The sequence below is a fragment of the Erpetoichthys calabaricus genome, chromosome 4, assembly GCF_900747795.2.
Source record: "Erpetoichthys calabaricus chromosome 4, fErpCal1.3, whole genome shotgun sequence".
NCBI lineage: Eukaryota > Metazoa > Chordata > Cladistia > Polypteriformes > Polypteridae > Erpetoichthys > Erpetoichthys calabaricus.
The window spans coordinates 137375235-137393053 of record NC_041397.2 but is presented as its reverse complement, the minus strand read 5'-3'; the positions used below and the strand labels follow the sequence as shown (position 1 = coordinate 137393053).

Here is a 17819-nt window from a genome sequence, read left to right as displayed (position 1 = left end):
TTTGTTGATATCTTGCCAGTTTGTCATCTAGGTCTCACAGTAAATGCTGTAATAAATGTTTAGTATATGTATTGCATATTTTTACATTTTGTAAGTTGCTTTTCTTAAAGACATTTACTAAAAAAAGAACAATAGTAAGACTTTCATCTGATACACATCCATAGCAATTTACTTTTTTCTTTAAATAAGAGAATGAATGAAAAATGTACAATACTTATGTTGAAACCTTAATCATTTAATGAATAAAAGCAGTACAGTTAAATACATGCATACATTATGTCTGAGAAAAAGAAATTTCTCCCTTAGTTCATATGCTTGAATTCTGAAAGATCGTTATATAGTTCCTGAAAGTGTTAGCTCTATAGTGCTTGATGAGCATTTAAGAGTCATATGCAAAGGCCAGCATCAAGAGAAGGATTAAACGACAGAGCAGAGTAGTTAGATACAATATAATAGCTGAAATATTACAGTTTCGGTCAACAGTTACTTGACTGATTTCTCTTTCTCTTCTCACTTCTCTTGTTTATGCAGCAAAAGTGGAAACAAGTTGTAGAGGACTGTACACAAGCAGTAGAGCTAAATCCAAGGTACATCAAAGCTCTGTTTCGTAGGGCAAAGGCATATGAACGTCTGGACAACAAGAAACAGTGCCTGGAAGGTATGTGTTGCTTTATAGTTAAAAACATTGAAGCGTAGTGGATTAGATGCAGTATATTATGATTTCAGTCCAACAGTAATTACTTTTGATGATTTCTGTCAAACCCTTTTCTACGCTTTTTCAAGAGTAAAATGTAGAGAACTTCATGTTCAGAATTTCTTTTGCTAAATATCAGTACTTCGGTATTATTAAACTAATACTCTTCAAGGCCACAACTCAATGCAAGTGTTTTTTTTAGTAAGATGGTTAATTGGCTTCTCCTAAGATCTGTCATTACTGATTAGTGGCTCTGTGCCAGAACTGATATTGCTTATAGTTTATATGAGGATTTCCTTCTAAGGCCTACTTCTAATTAGCTATGTAAACTAGACAAATTTAGTAAGCATATTTCCATCCATTATCCAACCCGCTGAATCTGAACACAGGGTCACGGGGGTCTGCTGGAGCCAATCCCAGCCAACACAGGGCACAAGGCAGGAACCAATCCTGGGCAGGGTGCCAAGCCACCGCAGGACACACACAAACACACCCACACACCAAGCACACACTAGGGCCAATTTAGAATCACCAATCCACCTAACCTGCATGTCTTTGGACTGTGGGAGGAAACCCACGCAGACACGGGGAGAACATGCAAACTCCACGCAGGGAGGACCTGGGAAGTGAACCCAGGTCCCCAGGTCTCCCAACTGCGAGGCAGCAGCACTACCCACTGCGCCACCGTGCTGCCCTAGTAAGCATATTTCATCTGTTGAATGCCATAGTTGAAAAAGGTCTTAAAATGCGTGTCTAAAAACATGAGAAATTTCAGGTGCATACTTTACTGTGTTTTGTGTAACAGGACTAAACAATTTTCAAGTAACTAATCAAACTATGTGTAAGTGCTGCACACCATTTAATTTGAACATTAAATAAATGCAGTAAAAAGTGAAGCAGTTGAAATGATACCCGAAATTGCACAAATTTCCCATAAACAACTAGAGTCACATTTTAGAGATCTTGAGTCATTGTAGGGGAGCTAGATAATACTGTGCTCTACTTAAAAAAAAAAAAAAAAGCAGTACTAGTTGTGGTGATTAAGATTATGTTTTGTGTGAGTTTAATTGAATTCAGGTGAGGCTCAATTTCATAGCACTAATTAAGGTTCTATTTTTAGTGAAAAGAGTAGTAGCAGGGACCTATGAGTTGATACTTAACAGCAGACAGAGTTCAGCCTGCTAAGGTTTAGCACTTCTAAAATAGCTTAGAATGTAAATAAACTTTAACCTTAAATTAAGCATTATACAAATAAACAAATGTAGATACCTTATACCAGGGTATAAGCTATAGATAGTACTCTGGTTAGATTTACAAATAAAATAATATTGTTGTACTAGACATTAAGCTCGTTATAATAACGGGCGCTAGAACAGTAGTGCGTAAACATTAGTAGGAACAGTCTATATTAAATGGCAAGGGACCTTAATATTTTTGCAAGAAGCCTAAAGTAAAATAAAAATAAAATAGAAACGTATATGACAATACAGTAACTGTAATTAATATATGTATCCTCTCCTCTGTGGCTGTTGATTGATGTGTTGTGTCTGTTTGAAGATCTCTTATCCTGCCTCTCTTTATTTTAGCTTGTTGCTGACGCAGTGATTTTCGTTCATGCGCAGTAAGACTTGCTCTCTTAGCTCTGTGTGTTTTTGCATTTTTCTGATGCTCATTTTCCTCTTCTTCAATAGATCTATTTGCTCGTCTTTGTCTTTCTCTTTTTAAAATTTTTTTAAGCTCATTTTCCTGTTTTTCTATAGAACTATTTACTCTTCTGAGTGTTTCTCTTTTAGCATTTTTCTTACGTTCATTTTCTTTTTCTTAAATCTATCTATTTGCTGGTATTTGTCTTTGTCTTTGAGCCTTTCTTTTGTTGATGTTTACTTGCGGAGCTGACCATTCTTCCTGGAGATGTTGCTTATATAGGATTTGATTGTCTGTGTCTTTTGTCCTACTTGACGTGTCCTTTTTTTTTGGGTGGCATGTTGTTAGTCGATAGTCACAGTAATATAGGCTTGTACGTGCGTAATATTTTCTCTTACAGTAATACTGGCTTGTATGTGGCTGTAATATGCGTCACTGTATTGTGTGCCTTTAATTTTCTCTCGCAGTAATACTGGTTTGTATTTCCGTAAAATGCCTGTAATTTTCTCTGACAGTAATACTGGCTTTGATGTCCGTAATATGCATTTAATTTTCTGTCACAACAGTGGACAATCAGCAGAGTCTCCCCAGCAACTGATGTAATGTGTGGCGTGCAGCTGATAATCGTGCCTGTGCCGTCTCTCCAGCAAGTACTGTGCGGTTCCCCAGCAAGTATTTTAATCTGTGCTGGCGTGCAGCTAATTATTGTACGTGTGGCGTCTCCCCAGCAACGGATTTTATGTGCGTGAAAATAAATCTACTTTTAAAAGTCCATCCTATTGTAATATCATGAAAATTCGTATATTTAGGAAAACCCCTTCCACAACTGACACTTTACACTTTACCGGGCCAAGCTTCTTAATTGCAAATCTGACATCCTCGGAGTGAGCACAACAACAAACACTAATCCCACCTCTTTGGGGAAGCTGGTCTCCGTGACTCAGTACCTGATTGGATTTTTCGTGCGTTATGTTTTAGGTGTTACTTCATTTACCGAAATCCGATTGGATCGGCCGCGCAATATTTCATAGGTCCCATCCTATGCGTCTTGTGTGACGCGTCAGGCGGCCTTTGAAGCATCTGCTAGAGGCCGGTGACTCTGCCACTCATTCCGCCCTTCCCTGTACTTCCGCCTTGTCCGTAATATGCGTTAAAGATTGTCCCGCGCATGCGCACTACACCAGAAGACACATGCACACAGGGGTTTTATTAAAGAGGATTCTCTTGTGTTGGGTTTTATTGGTATTTGACCTGGTGTGCCTTTGAAAGCCTAATAAGCTTTCCTCCTTAATACATTTTAAAGTGTATTAGACTTCCTGTAGTTTGTACACTATGTTAAAGTCAGTTTTCCATTGCAAAGGTAGGTTAGTGTATATTTAATAAGGAATATCAGATGTTTGCACCTTTTGTTCGGAGTTGTGCGGCAGCTAGTAATTTATTTTATTTTCTTAGACCTACAACCACAGTTTCTGGCATTTAGTTAGAACAACTAGAGCCCAAGGTGTGAATACTTCTGTGAGTGTGAAGCGTCAACTCCATCAAAATGCTATGACCTTTTTGCACTTTTTTTAATGTCAAGTTAATTTTTGTTTCATTAAAATGTAATCTTCTCAACAATCTTATTTTTCTGTGTTTATGTGGACAAATCCTATATTGCCAACCATTAATATTCTTTTTTCGGGGACCATAAATACACCTCATTGTTTAGTTTGTATTTATAGTTTATTGACAAGCAAAGAAGGATGCATAAATAGCAGGTCTTTCAGTATTAAGAGAGCATCAGTAGTAGTGGTTTTACAGTGAATTCAAAAAAAAATTAATATCAAACAGGTAGGTGTGATAAGAATGAAAATGTAATTTTATAATAAGGTGAGAAAAAAGGCAGTTGTCAATTTAATAAAATATGACTTTATTATAGTTGTATTTGATCTTCTTAAATTATATTCATTTTTTTGATTTTAGTAATTCAGTATCATCCTCTTTATCATATTTTTATAGTGAAATGTATCAATATGAGTTTATTTACTGTCTAGAAAAATGAAGTTGAATGGTTTAATTTACAGTCCTTAACATATCTAATAGTAAACACAAGAATTAGTTATGTAGTGTTTCTGATTTGTGTCTACCACAGATGTGACAGCCGTTTGTATCCTTGAAGCATTCCAGAATCAACAGAGTATGCATTTGGCAGACAAAGTACTCAAACAGCTTGGGAAGGAAAAGGCCAAAGAAAAATACAAGGTTAACTTCTGTTCTCTGCTATCATACATGAACCTTATGTCATTTATTTAAATCTTATTCAGGATATATAGTAATGATTTTTCCTAAATATTACAATAAATTGTTTAACCTCAGAGTTTTCTTATGGTTTAGATCTCCACATCTATGTATAAATACTTGCCCTGTGGTTAATATTTTGTGATCATGTTTAATTTTAAATTGTTTAGTTTAAATTACTTTGTTTGTGAAAGTAAACTATTAACGGGAAAAGCTAAAGTCTTTTTTCCTCTCTCTTTATTGCTTACATTAAGTGTTTTTGTACCCTGTCTTTTATTGTACTGGTGATTATTACGTGGCCAATTAGCACTTTATTAGCCACACTACCTATTGCTCAGCTCATGCTTATCATTTGTACATTAACATTTTTGTCTTGTTTGCCTGACACTAACCCTCTCTCTGGGCTTGGAACTGGCACCAGGTTGGGCTGGTTTGCCCCCTTGGTAGCTAGAATTATTTCAAATTGAGAAAAATAAAAAATGAAATTATCCTGTTATATAACTATGCCCCATTTTTTGGACAAAATGATTATAGAAAAGTACATATGGCCACAGGCTTTTTAATTTGGATAAAGACAAACTTTTTTTTTCTTTTGTTAAAAACTAAGCTGTAGAATCTAGTATTGTACTTGAGGAATTTCACTCCCACACTCCATATATCCTAAACTCGGACCTTACTCATGTATCCCAAAATGAGAAGAATTTAGACAGAACAAGACTAGTGAATGCAGTACAACTATTATACACACATAATTGGTGATTTTGTTGTTATGGTGACTGTAGATTACTTCTGAAATATTCTGTCCTTGGTGATTGTAGTTTAACTCAGTTGTAGTTGCCTACTTTGAAACAGAGGTGACTCTGATTCTAGACCAGGTGTCTTAGAAACGTATTACCTGTAAGCAGTCTACAGTTACAGTGTACTTTTTATCTTCCCTTCCTCAACTTAGAATCGAGAACCTTTGATGCCATCTCCACAGTTCATCAAGTCCTACTTCAGCTCCTTTACAGATGACATAATTTCTCAGCCGCTCTTGAAGGGAGAGAAGGCAGATGAAGACAAAGACAAGGAAGGTGAAGCTGCTGTAGTTAAAGAAAGGTGAGGCATTAAAGGCTTGAAGACTTATAAATCCTATTGTGAATTTTGGAAGACCTTCTGTGTTTTAAGTCTTCCTTTTTATTCTATGGTATTTATTACACTGAGAGAGTTTGTACTTGCCTGTGCCACTTGCTAGATAGTCTGTGAAATCCTCTGTTGAAATCAAAACTTTTGTGTCATTAATAAGCCGAAATAGTTTAAGTTTTGTATAGTAGTATTTTCTGTAATTGTATGAGATTTTCTATATATTTTCTGTTATATAACAATGGAAAACATATATATTCTGAAGCTTAGAGTTAGCTAATGACCAAATAGTGTTCAGCAAAGCAAGTTAAATGAGCAAGCCTAGCTTATTACAGCCTTTTTTTGGTTGCAGAAAAGATTAGGGTAAGATATGCACAGTAACTGAGACAGCCTTCCCTGTAAAAGGGAAAGAATACAGTAATCCCTCCTCCATCGCGGGGGTTGCGTTCCAGAGCCACCCGCGAAATAAGAAAATCCACGAAGTAGAAACCATATGTTTATATGGTTATTTTTATATTCTCATGCTTGGGTCACAGATTTGCGCAGAAACACAGGAGGTTGTAGAGAGACAGGAACGTTATTCAAACACTGCAAACAAACATTTGTCTCTTTTTCAAAAGTTTAAACTGTGCTCCATGACAAGACAGAGATGACAGTTCTGTCTCACAATTAAAAGAATGCAAACATATCTTCCTCTTCAAAGGAGTGCGTGTCAGGAGCACAGAATGTCACATAGAGAAAACAATCTCTAGCAAACAAATCAATAGGGCTGTTTGGCTTTTAAGTATGCGAAGCACCGCGGCACAAAGCTGTTGAAGGGGGCAGTTCACACCCCCTCCGTCAGGAGCAGGGAGAGAGAGAGAGAGAGAGAGACAGTTTGTTTTTCAGTCAAAAATCCATACGTGCCCTTCGAGCTTTTAAGTATGCGAAGCACTGTGCAGCATGTCATTTCAGGAAGCAGCTGCACAAAAGATAGCAACGTGAAGATAATCTTTCAGCATTTTTAGACGAGCGTCCGTATCGTCTAGGTGTGCGAACAGCCCCCCTGCTCAATCCCCATACGTCAGGATCACAGATAGTCAGCGCAAGAGAGAGAGAAAAGTAAGCAATCTAGCTTCTCAGCCATCTGCCAATAGCGTCCCTTGTATGAAATCAACTGGGCAAACCAACTGAGGAAGCATGTACCAGAAATTAAAAGACCCATTGTCCGCAGAAATCCGCGAACCAGCAAAAAATCCGCGATATATATTTAAATATGCTTACATATAAAATCCGCGATGGAGTGAAGCCGCGAAAGGCGAAGCGCGATATAGCGAGGGATCACTGTACCTCTGAGAACTTCTTTAGCATTTCTTGCTGCATTCTTAGGTATGCACTATAATAGTTTAAATTAATCTCATATATTCATTACAAAATGGTAAAATTGAAGAGCTAAAATGTCACAAATCCATGACCTTTAGGATCATCCATGGTATTAGCATTCATTTAAAATCAAATGAATGAATGAGAGAGCTTGGATTGCATGTTGAGCTTTTACATCACCAATACCAAGACTTTTCAAGGACCAGAGAGATCCATTGACATTCCCTGGTAAACCACTTGAGGCTGACTATGTAAAGCATAGACCATTTCATAGCATCAGTAGAAGTCATTTTAAAATTACATTGATGTGCATTTCCTGTTGTATTGTGCTATCAGTTATAATAATTCAGGGCAAAGTTCTCAGCAGGAGAGAGGTTTGCGGCTAGAGTCCTCCCAGCAGTGGCAGAATCTGCAGCTTTTTTTTCTTTGGTTGCTAAAACCTCAGTATTTTTGCATATAAATACACTCCATTCAGCAAAAACGTTAAAACCACCTGCTTAATACAGTAGCGTACAAAAGTATTCAGTGCCCTTGAAAGTCATCTTAATTTTCTCTTTGAAAAAAGATTTGTACACATACAGTATGTATCCATTCTGTATTTTTAATATGAACTCTTATGCTGTTACGATACATAAACCATTTTATGTAGATACTTAACTGAATGAGAAAAACTCGAAAGTTAGTGTTTGCATAAGTATTCAAGGCCTACACATTAATACTTTGTCGAGAACACTTTTGCTGCAATAATAGCCTTAATTCTTTTGGGGTAAGTATGTACCAGTTTTGCAGATTGTGCAGGAGTGATTTTTTTCCCATTCTTCTAGGCAGAATTTATAGATATCCTCTAGGTTGGTCGATGGTGCCTCTGGACAGCAGTTTTCAAATAGTGGCACAGATTGTTGAATGTGTACAAATCATTTATCATGCAGAAAATAATAATGACTTTCAAGGGGATTGAATAGTTTTGCATGCCACTGTATTATGTAGGTCCCACTTGTGGCACCGAAACACCTCCGCAAGACCTCTGAAAGTGTTCTGTGTTGTCTGGCACCAAGACATTGGCAACAGATCCTTTAAATCCTGTATGTTGTGAGGTGGGTCCTCCATGGGTCAGATTAATATCTTGAATTCTTTGTCATGTTCCTCAAACTATTCCTGAACAAATTTTGCAGTGTGGTAGGGCACATTATTCTGCTGAAAGATACCACTGCCATTAGGGAATGCAATTGCCTTGAAGAGGTGAACGTGGTCTACAACAATCTTTTGGTAGGTAATACATGTCAAAGGAGCATCCACATGAATGGCAGAACCTAGTTTTCTCAGCAGACTATTGCCTGGAGCATCACACTGCCTCCTCCAGCTTGTCTTCTTCCCATAGTGCATTTTGCTGCCATTTCTTCCCCAAGTAAACAACGCACATAGCTGTTCACATAATTTAATAGAAAACTTGATTTATCAGACCAGTCCACCATTGCTCCACGGTCCACTTCTGGTGCTCACATGCCCATCTCAGGTGCTTTTATCAGTGGACAGGGCTCAGCATGGACACTTTTACTTGTCTGTGGCTACACAGCAAGCTGCATTGCAGTGTATGTTCTGTCACCTTTTTCTCATGGCCAGCATCACATTTTTTAGCAATTTGTCCTCCTACTTCCACCACATCACCTTCAAGAACTGACTGTTCACTTGCTTCCTAATATACCCTGGAACTTGAAAGGTACCATTGTAAAGAGATATTCAGTATTATTCACTCCACTTGTCAATGGGTTTAATGTTGTGACTTATACAGGTGTGTGTTTTTGTGTATGTATGTGTATAATTTAATTATGTAATGCACAGTTAGAGCTATAATGCAGTTATGCATTCAGTCAATCTGCTACAGATTGCTACACAACCTTCCTTTCCTAATTGTAGACATATATTTCATTTTTATATTATTTCAGATTTGTATTATTCATAGAACTCCAGTATTAACTTGTTTGGCTGCTGAATAGACCACTTGTTATGTTTTTCTATTTTAAATCAAGTAAAAAAAACAACTTTGAACAGGATGGACCATGTTAGTTATTTTTCTAAAATATGTCTTAATTCACCATGTAGTGGCATGCAAAAGTTTGGGCACCCTTGCTTAATAATGTCTGTTACTATAAATAGTTAAGTGAGCAGAAGATGAACTGATCACCAAATGGCATAAAGTTAAAGATAAGCATTTTGTTCAAGATTAGTGTTGTATTGTTTTTGTTTTGTGCAATTGTACACTGAAAAAAGTCTTTTACTAAGGTCTCAGAGCTTAATTATCTTGTTAGAGCTATGGCTTGTTCACGGTCATTTGTAGGAAACCCCAGGTGATGTAAATTGCAAAGCTGTTTAAATTCTTTGACTCCTCAAACCTTTTCCCGACAATTAGCAGCCATGGGCTTCTCTAAGCAGCTGCCTAGCACACTGAAAATAAAATAATTGATGCTCACAAAGTGGGAGATGACAAAGCGTTTTCAGTTAGCTGTTTCTTTAGTTTGCAATGTTATTAAGAAATGGCAGTTAACAGGAGTGGAGTTTCTGTTGCTTCCAAAATTTAAAAGGTTCTACAAACAAGATAATGGTCTGAAATACACCTCAAAATCTACAATGGAGTAGCTCTAGAAGCACAAGCTAAAGGCTTTGACATGACCTTCACAATTCCCTGACCTAAACCTCATTACAAATCTGTGGATAGATCTCCACTTGAAAGAGTAGTGCATGCAAGACGGCCCAAGAATCTGGCAGAATTAGAAGCCTTTTGCAAGTTAGAATTCAAAGAAACATAGATGTCTACCAAAAGCGTTCACAAGCTGTGATACTTGCCAAAGGGGTGTTCTTAAGCGCTGTACATCTCGGTGCCCAAACTTTTACTTCAGGCCCTTTTAATTTTTTTTTTTGGTATGTTGTACCTGTGAATGATGGAAATGAAAATGTAATCTTGCTTAAAATATTAAAGAAATGTGTCATCTTCAGGGCTCACAAAATTTCAAAATCCTTGGTAGCCCTTCGGGGAGGCACTCTTCAGATTTTGGTAGCCTACAAAGAATTTAAGTTTCCTGAATAAAAAACTCAAACTTAATTCATAAAGTTAGATATAGTCAAAAAATCAATTAAAAGAATTTATTTTCAAAACACAAATGGCAACAATCATGCATAAATCATTCAATAATCAAGTAACAATTATCAACATAAATATGCATTTGGTTCTAACTGAATTGAAACTTGTATGAACAATATGATGAATTTAACCATGAACCAGTCTGTGTCAGATTCTGAATCAGAGATCTCAACTGAAACTACAGGTGAGAGAGTACCACGCAATGTTGAGGGGGCAGTTTCATCAGCTTCCACCCTTGGCTTCTGTGCATTAGTTTCTGCTTCACTGTTCTTTGATCTTGCTGGCGTGTTATGTTCCAGGTGTCTTGAACCTTTTCCAGAATACATCCAGGAACTAATTGCCATGTCTTGGCAACAAGTTTCAAACAATTACCTATTTATAGAGAGATGGCTTGAGTGTTTCAGATTGTGTGACAAGATAATTCACCTGTTCATCTCCATAATTTACCAGTTGTTCTCTGGGGTGGGGAACAGTGGAAGGGTCAAAAACTTTGCAACAAGAGAGAAGCTTTTCAGACAGATTTTTAAATGTGCTGTCCATGTACTTAACTCTGTTGTAAATAATCTTCTGAAACTCTGCCCCAAGGGTAGGAACCTTTGTCTGTGCCCTCACTTCTTCTAGCTTGTCGCTGTCTATTTGTGAACTGAGTTCCACAGTAGCACATGCTACTGTCATCTTTCAATGTGAACTTTGTTTCCAAGGTTTTGTGGTATTCTCCTGGTTTTGTTCTCAGTCTTGAGTTAGCGTGATGTGGTGCTTTCCACTAACTGATTTGTACGCATGATATTCTCCATATGCACAACAGTGGGAGTGTAATTGTTTTTCCACAGCCTTTATACATCTCAGCCTGCTTGGCAACCACTGTGTGCTAATCAGGCCACTGAAATGAGCCACTTTCTCATTAACACTAGAATTACCAGAGCCTACGAAAAAACACGTAGATCTGTCCCACCTTAAATCGCTTCGCACCTCTCCATCAGCATCTTTTGTCCTGTAAATGTGTTGATAAGCAGCAAGCAGCCTGCTATCACATCCCCCTCTGCCACACAGTTTTCTCAGCTCAAGTCTGTTTACGCTGTGTGTCAGTTGCTTAGAGTTGTATAGAGTGAGAAGTCAAGTAAAATGACACCTTTTATAAATACTATATCGTTATTTGGAACACATGCATTTCATGTGTGTTCCGTAGCTACAACAATCTATGTACAGTAAACACATCGTTAAAACAAACATTTTCCATGTTTTAGTAATAATTGACAAAATGTAGACATGAAGTGTTTAATGTGTGAACCCTAAAGTCCAAATATCAAGTAAACACTTTCACAAAAGGCACAAATATAACAGAACAAGTGCGCTTCTATTCAAGAATATAACTGCAGAAAAAAAATCCGCGTTAGGGTGCGACATCGACACGCATTTGCTACGACCGCTTCGGTGGCACAATGGTATCAACTATTGACTGGTAATCAAAACTTCACGGGTTCGACCCTGGACAAGTTCATTTTGAGAAGTGAGCTGCTCTTATTCTTACTATTTTAGAATAAAAACATACATTTGATTTCAGTCTGTAACAGCCGGTGTAAATGTATGATACTTGTAAAGGTTAGCATTGTTTTTTTGTTTTTTTTTTTATTCAGTTTTATTCTCTCAGTCACGATCCCACACCCCCCTCCCCATCTGACACTGCTGTTTTCACATAAAGACGTGCTATAACAGAGGTGAATTCAGATCATGACTACGGTTCTACATTGGAGCAATGCATGTCGCACTTTTGCCATCGCTGTACTTTGTATATGTACACGGAAAGCTCTGCAGTCTACTTGTGACTTTACACTGTAGAAAGTAAGTAAATAAATAAAGGTAAATAACATTCGATCTGGCTCTTATATACAAAGTACTCTTTGAGCATAGGAAGTGTTTATAAGAGTGTGGGAAAGGTTTATAAAGCCTTAAAATATATATAAATAATAAAATAAATATAGGTCGCTACTTCACGGATTTTCTACTTCGCGGGGGGCTCTGGAACGTAACCCCCGCGATAGGTGAGGGATGACTGTAGTTATAATTTCTGTGCCACACATTGGATTTTTATGATGTGGGGTATCTGCTGTTTCAGTCTCACAGCTACTCAAGTTTTCTTGTTCATCCTCACTGCAGCTCCATCGAAATTTGCACACACTACTTTCTTCTTCCATGTCTCTTCACTGATACCCATTGCGTCCACTACCTCATCTATAGCTTCTAAAACACCTGATGCACTTGTGCTCTACACTGGTTAACATTTGACTGTGTTATTGGATATGTCACCATTATCTTTCACTTACCTGACATGAACCAACACCTGTTCTATGATGCCAATGTCTGTGCTGCCATCTGCAAGAACTGATAAGAATTTGCTTTCTTGTATTTCCTTTTCAATCTGATCTTTTGATGTTTGTGATATTACTCCAATAAATTCTCTGTATGCATGATCATTATGATAAGTAGAACCAAGATATAGGCCATTTATGGCTTGGAAGTTTGCACAGGGTGTTAAATTTTACTAATTGTATTTCAATTTTGGCAACATAGTATGCTGTTCTGAAAAATGTTGTCAGGACTTCATGTTGTGCTTTATTCGTTTTTATTATGTTCTTTGCTATTAGTTGTTGTTCAGAGGCAGAAGCTGCTGACTGGGCACCCATACACTTCTTGTGATGCTCAGATTTGTCATGCTTTCTGATTGGGTCTTAACTAAAATTACTGCTTTCAGTAACAAAAGCACTCGTCTAGTTGGAACATTGTGTCATTTAGCTTATCATGTTGCAGCCACGGAAATTCCTTTGTCCTTCAAATCAAAAAACAGTGATTTCTTTTTGTCTCATAGCCAGATATTTCTGAATTCTTCCACTTTGTGGAGGTTTGCTCTTTTTCCTCTGTTCACTGTTCTTCATTTTGACTTGTCTGTTTTTGCGAAGTAGGGCTGATAAATTTGTATAAATGCACACACACACAAGTGTCAGCAACTTTGCACACTATTATTAATAATAGATTCATGGCCCATGCAAACACTACAGAGCCTGTAACGGGACATGGGCAAACAAAAAATCCAAAAAAAGTGAGCACCAGAAAGGTGTAATTACATTTTTGTTTGCCCATGTCCCTTTAGGGGCTCCATAAAACTCTTATCACTTAGCAAAAGTAAATAAATGAAGTGATTATTATACATTTTTACAGAGGGTAGCAGAAATGCATCAATTATGATTGCCAAGCATCTTATTGTAATAATCTGGCTGGAGATCCAGGGGGCAGATGTGGCTAGACATCTACTGAGCACTGTGCTACACTGTTGCTGCACTTTTTTATCTGCATACTTGCCGCTCTAGCACAGTGTGTGCACCCCCTCCCTCTCACCAACGCCAAGACAGAGCATCTCTGGATCACTATGAAACGGAGAAGAGAGAAGTAAACTCATTTCTGACGCGCATAAGCATAGATGTCGCTGCCGACAAATTGTCATGATTAAAAACCTGTTTGTTCCATGAACGGTTTTTATTCAAATAGCAGGTCATGTGAGTGGACAAAACAAATAAAGGAGGGAATTTGATTTCACTCTGAGTATAATTTCAGGTAGCCCATCAGATGGAGCGGTGTTACATTTTGGTAGCCTGATGGGAAAATTTAATAGCCCCGGGATGTCGGGCTAACAATTTTGCGACCCATGATCTTTAACTTTATACCTTTTAGTGTTTAGTTTATCTTCTGCTCACTTACCTGTTCACAGTAAGGGTGTCCAGACTTTTGAATGCCACTGTATATTCCATCAGCTTCACACTTAGGGTCACAGACCCCATAGATGTTACACTATTCTGTTTTTGGGCCCTAATAGATTATTGCTTATTGGTGCTCCTTAAATGTCACAAGCACAAATAATTGACTGTTGTGGCCAGCGCCCCAAACCTGACACAGACACCAGGCACAAGTCCAGCACACACAAAGGCCTTACTCAGTGGGAAATACTTCCCAAAACGTTTTCCACTAATGCACAGTACAAAAGCACCAATCAGTACAGATAATAAAGCACACAGCTGTTTTCTTCTCTTCTTTATCCTTCTGCCTCCACTCCTCCTCTGGGAAGCTTTGTCCTCCTCCTCCTCCCGAGTCTGGCTTCTGGAATAAAGTGATGCAGTCCCTTTAATGCTGCGTCCTGGAGCACTTCAGGTGGTCCATCAACATTATCCGGAAGTACTCCCAGGTGTGGTGGAAGCCCGAAGTACGGCTCTGCAGCTCCCCCGGCTCACTTCACGGAACTCAACAGAGCAGTGCCAAACTCCTATTCCCATGGAGCACTGTGGAAATCAGATGTGCCACTATAACCCAGGTGGCTGCCATCTAGTGCTCTGGTTGAGACAGTGTCCTGTGCACATGTGATCCCTTGGTCCTTTCTTTACAATGGCCTCCCAGCCAGGAAAAGGCCTTGGCTGTCTGTCACACAGGCTTGACCAGGGCTATTCGATTACAAATTCAGCTGGGGTTTTTAAACCAAGAAGTTTAGCTGGGACAGACATTTTCTGTGGCCGGTAAGCAGCAGGTAACAACAAATTTTAAACAAACACAAAAAGGTAACAACAAATTTTAAACAAACACAAAAATATATATTGAAAAAACAGTAATGCTTATTCATTTTTCTCCCTAAATTTGTTTATATCTGACACAAGTACATCAAAATGTACATTAAAAATCAATAAAGACTTGAGCTGAACAGAATCTGAGGTAGTAGCAATACCTTTTTTCTACTTTTGAAATAAAAAAAGAAACATTTTGCTCACATTTGACCCAGGCACATATCAGAGTACATAAAATCAAAAAGCACAATAACATTTGTTTCCCTTCTAAAATAAAATATATATATTTTGGTATTATATGATCCAGGTACATCACAAAGTGCATTTAACAGAAGAACTATCAATGCTCTCAAAGCTGTCAGTGCATAAACCTATAACAAGTTGTAACAGTGAATAATACACATGAACACAATGTCTATTGCATACTGAGGAAACAGGGTTGTTTTAAATCACCACATGTGTGATTATCAGTAGTGACTTTTTTGCAAACAAAAAGGTGGTGCTGTACATATTGCGTTTGTAGAGTTTGAGGTACTGTGAAGGTATATAGTGGCGTAGAGTTCTAGTGCTACATGTTTTGTTTATTTAGTGAAAAAACATAACATTTGAAATTGAAAAATATAAATGAAAGTACAGTGGTACCTTGACTTGTGAGTGTCCTAACAAACTAATGAGTTTTTTGAGATACGAGCCATCTCTCGGCCGATATTTTGCTTTGAGTTGAGAGCTAAAATTCATGTTACAAGCCAGCTTCAGATACCCCACCGCTAGTTCGTGCAGAAACATCCGCCCAGCATCCTGTGTCTCACTCGTTTACTTTAAGCAGCTAGCTTGCAATGGAAGCATCAGTGTTGTGCTCACATTTGTGCTTGCAGTTATTTTGCAAAACTTCGTTTTCAAAACCATGGGTCCGAAGAAAGTGAGTGTGAAGGACAGTGCTGAGAAGAAGAAGCGGATGATGTACATTGAATTAAAGAAAGAAATTATCAAAAAACATGACCAAGGTGTGCGTGTAGTCAACTTGGCGAAACAGTACTAGCGTAGCACTTTTACAGTCTGCACCATACTGAAGCAGAAGGAGTCGATAAAGGCTAGAATGCCAACCAAGGGCATAAAAATAATTTCTAAACAGAGGACATCTATCCATGAATATATGGAGAAGCTGCTGATGGTGTGGTTGACGGAAAAGCAGCTCACAGGAGATACTGTGACAGAGGTTATAATCTGTGAGAAGGCACGAGCTATTTACGCTGATTTGCTGCAGCAGACCCCAGACACTTCGATGGACAAGGCATCAGGCGAGCCATTTAAAGCCAGTCGGGGCTGGTTCGAGAATTTGAAAAAGGGCCGGCATTCACTCCATTGTCAGGCATGGTGAGGCAGCGAGCGCGGACATGAAGGCAGCTGAGGATTACCTCAAAACTTTTTCCGGATTTATAGGAGCTGAAGGACACATCCCCCAGCAAGTCTTCAACTGTGACGAGACCAGGACTCTTCTGGAAGAAAATGCCAAGGAGGACTTGTATAACGGCAGAGGAGAAGAGGATGCCAGGCCACAAGGATAGGCTACCCCTCACACTGTGCGCCAATGCGAGCGGCGACTGCAAGATTAAACTGCTGTTAGTTTATCATTCGGAAAACCCCAGAGCCTTTAAGTCACAAGAGAAAACCCCTGCAGATGAAAGTGAGGAAGGCGTGGTGAATAGGGTAAAAATCAGCAAATAAGATTCAGTTATTCAGTTCAGCCTTTCTCCTCCACCTCCGTCAGCATCTTCAAGTCGTCTGATCTCCAAGGTAAATACTGTACATTATACTTAATAAAACCAGTTAATTGCAGTACATTCTATTGTATTGTGTTTTTATACAATATTCGTTATTTATAAGTACGTTTTTCTTATTTAAAAACATGTAACAAAAAATTGCAGTGTTTTTTGGGGGTCCGGAACGGATTAATGGCATTTCAATTCATTTCAATGGGGAAAATTGATTTGACATACGAGTAATTTGAGTTGCGAGCTCCATCACAGAACAAATTAAACTCGTAAGTCAAGGCACCACTGTATAATAATTCTTTACATTTATATAGCGCTTTACTTGCTATTCAAAGCACTTTGCAAACTCCACACTGGGATTACCCAGGACACAAACCTATGATCTCCTTATTACAAGGTAGCGACACTACCATTACACCACCTGCATAGGTGTACTGTACTGAATAATATTGTGCTAGATAGTTTAGAATTACATATGCAGAATTTTTTAAACTGAAGAATATTAACCACAGGTTAAATGAGTTCTACATTCTACAAAAAAATTGTTAAGTACTCCCTTAAAGCAATCAGTGCTTAAGTTTTAAAGAAAATTTCAAACTTTTTGCATGTTTTTACCAAATGCAGTCTTTCTGATTTATTCTTTGCTTTTGGATGTTAAGTGCTAATAGTTGTCCTCGTAACAGCCATGAATCCATATGATCAAAGCATGTGAGTTGAGGGCCAACCAATCATATCAAAGGAAGTGTGGAGACGATGCTTATCAGTAACAAGGCTGTCATTGAAGTAACAAAACCCATGTTCACTCTCACTTGATGAAGATGGAATACAACTAAGACTCGGCACACAATTGATTATAAAATTATTTAGTATGTAGTCAATGCCACAACCAACTGTCATGGCCCAGGTGCCGGTACAACCATACTGAAGTGTACTGTCACGCAACAGCGCACTGAATTGTGGGTTGAATGTTGCTAGGATACTGTGCTAGAGTGCTGTACTACTGTAGGAATTTATGTTGAAATTTTTGAAGGCTTGCAAAATGTGTTTTTTTTTTTTTTTTTTTTTTGCATTTCTGGCAGGACCACAGGCTGGGTGACTTCTGTGCTGCATGTGGCCTTTGGGCCGCCATTTGAATAGGCTGGGCCTAGACCCCTTTTGAGTTATCAATAAAACAACTGTGTGTTAGGGAACCATTTTAACCTCAACTGTAA

At 38.2% G+C, this 17819-nt stretch overlaps 1 protein-coding gene across 1 annotated transcript in view; it reads left to right on the top strand.

The window, feature by feature from the left end:
• Positions 1 to 17819, top strand: part of tomm70a (translocase of outer mitochondrial membrane 70 homolog A (S. cerevisiae)) — a 93548-nt gene that overhangs the window by 19673 nt on the left and 56056 nt on the right. Inside the window, exons 3-5 of the mRNA XM_028799842.2 lie at positions 532 to 658; positions 4470 to 4579; positions 5565 to 5713. Coding sequence (XP_028655675.1) covers positions 532 to 658; positions 4470 to 4579; positions 5565 to 5713 — 386 coding nt within the window. The remainder of the gene's footprint in view (positions 1 to 531; positions 659 to 4469; positions 4580 to 5564; positions 5714 to 17819) is intronic.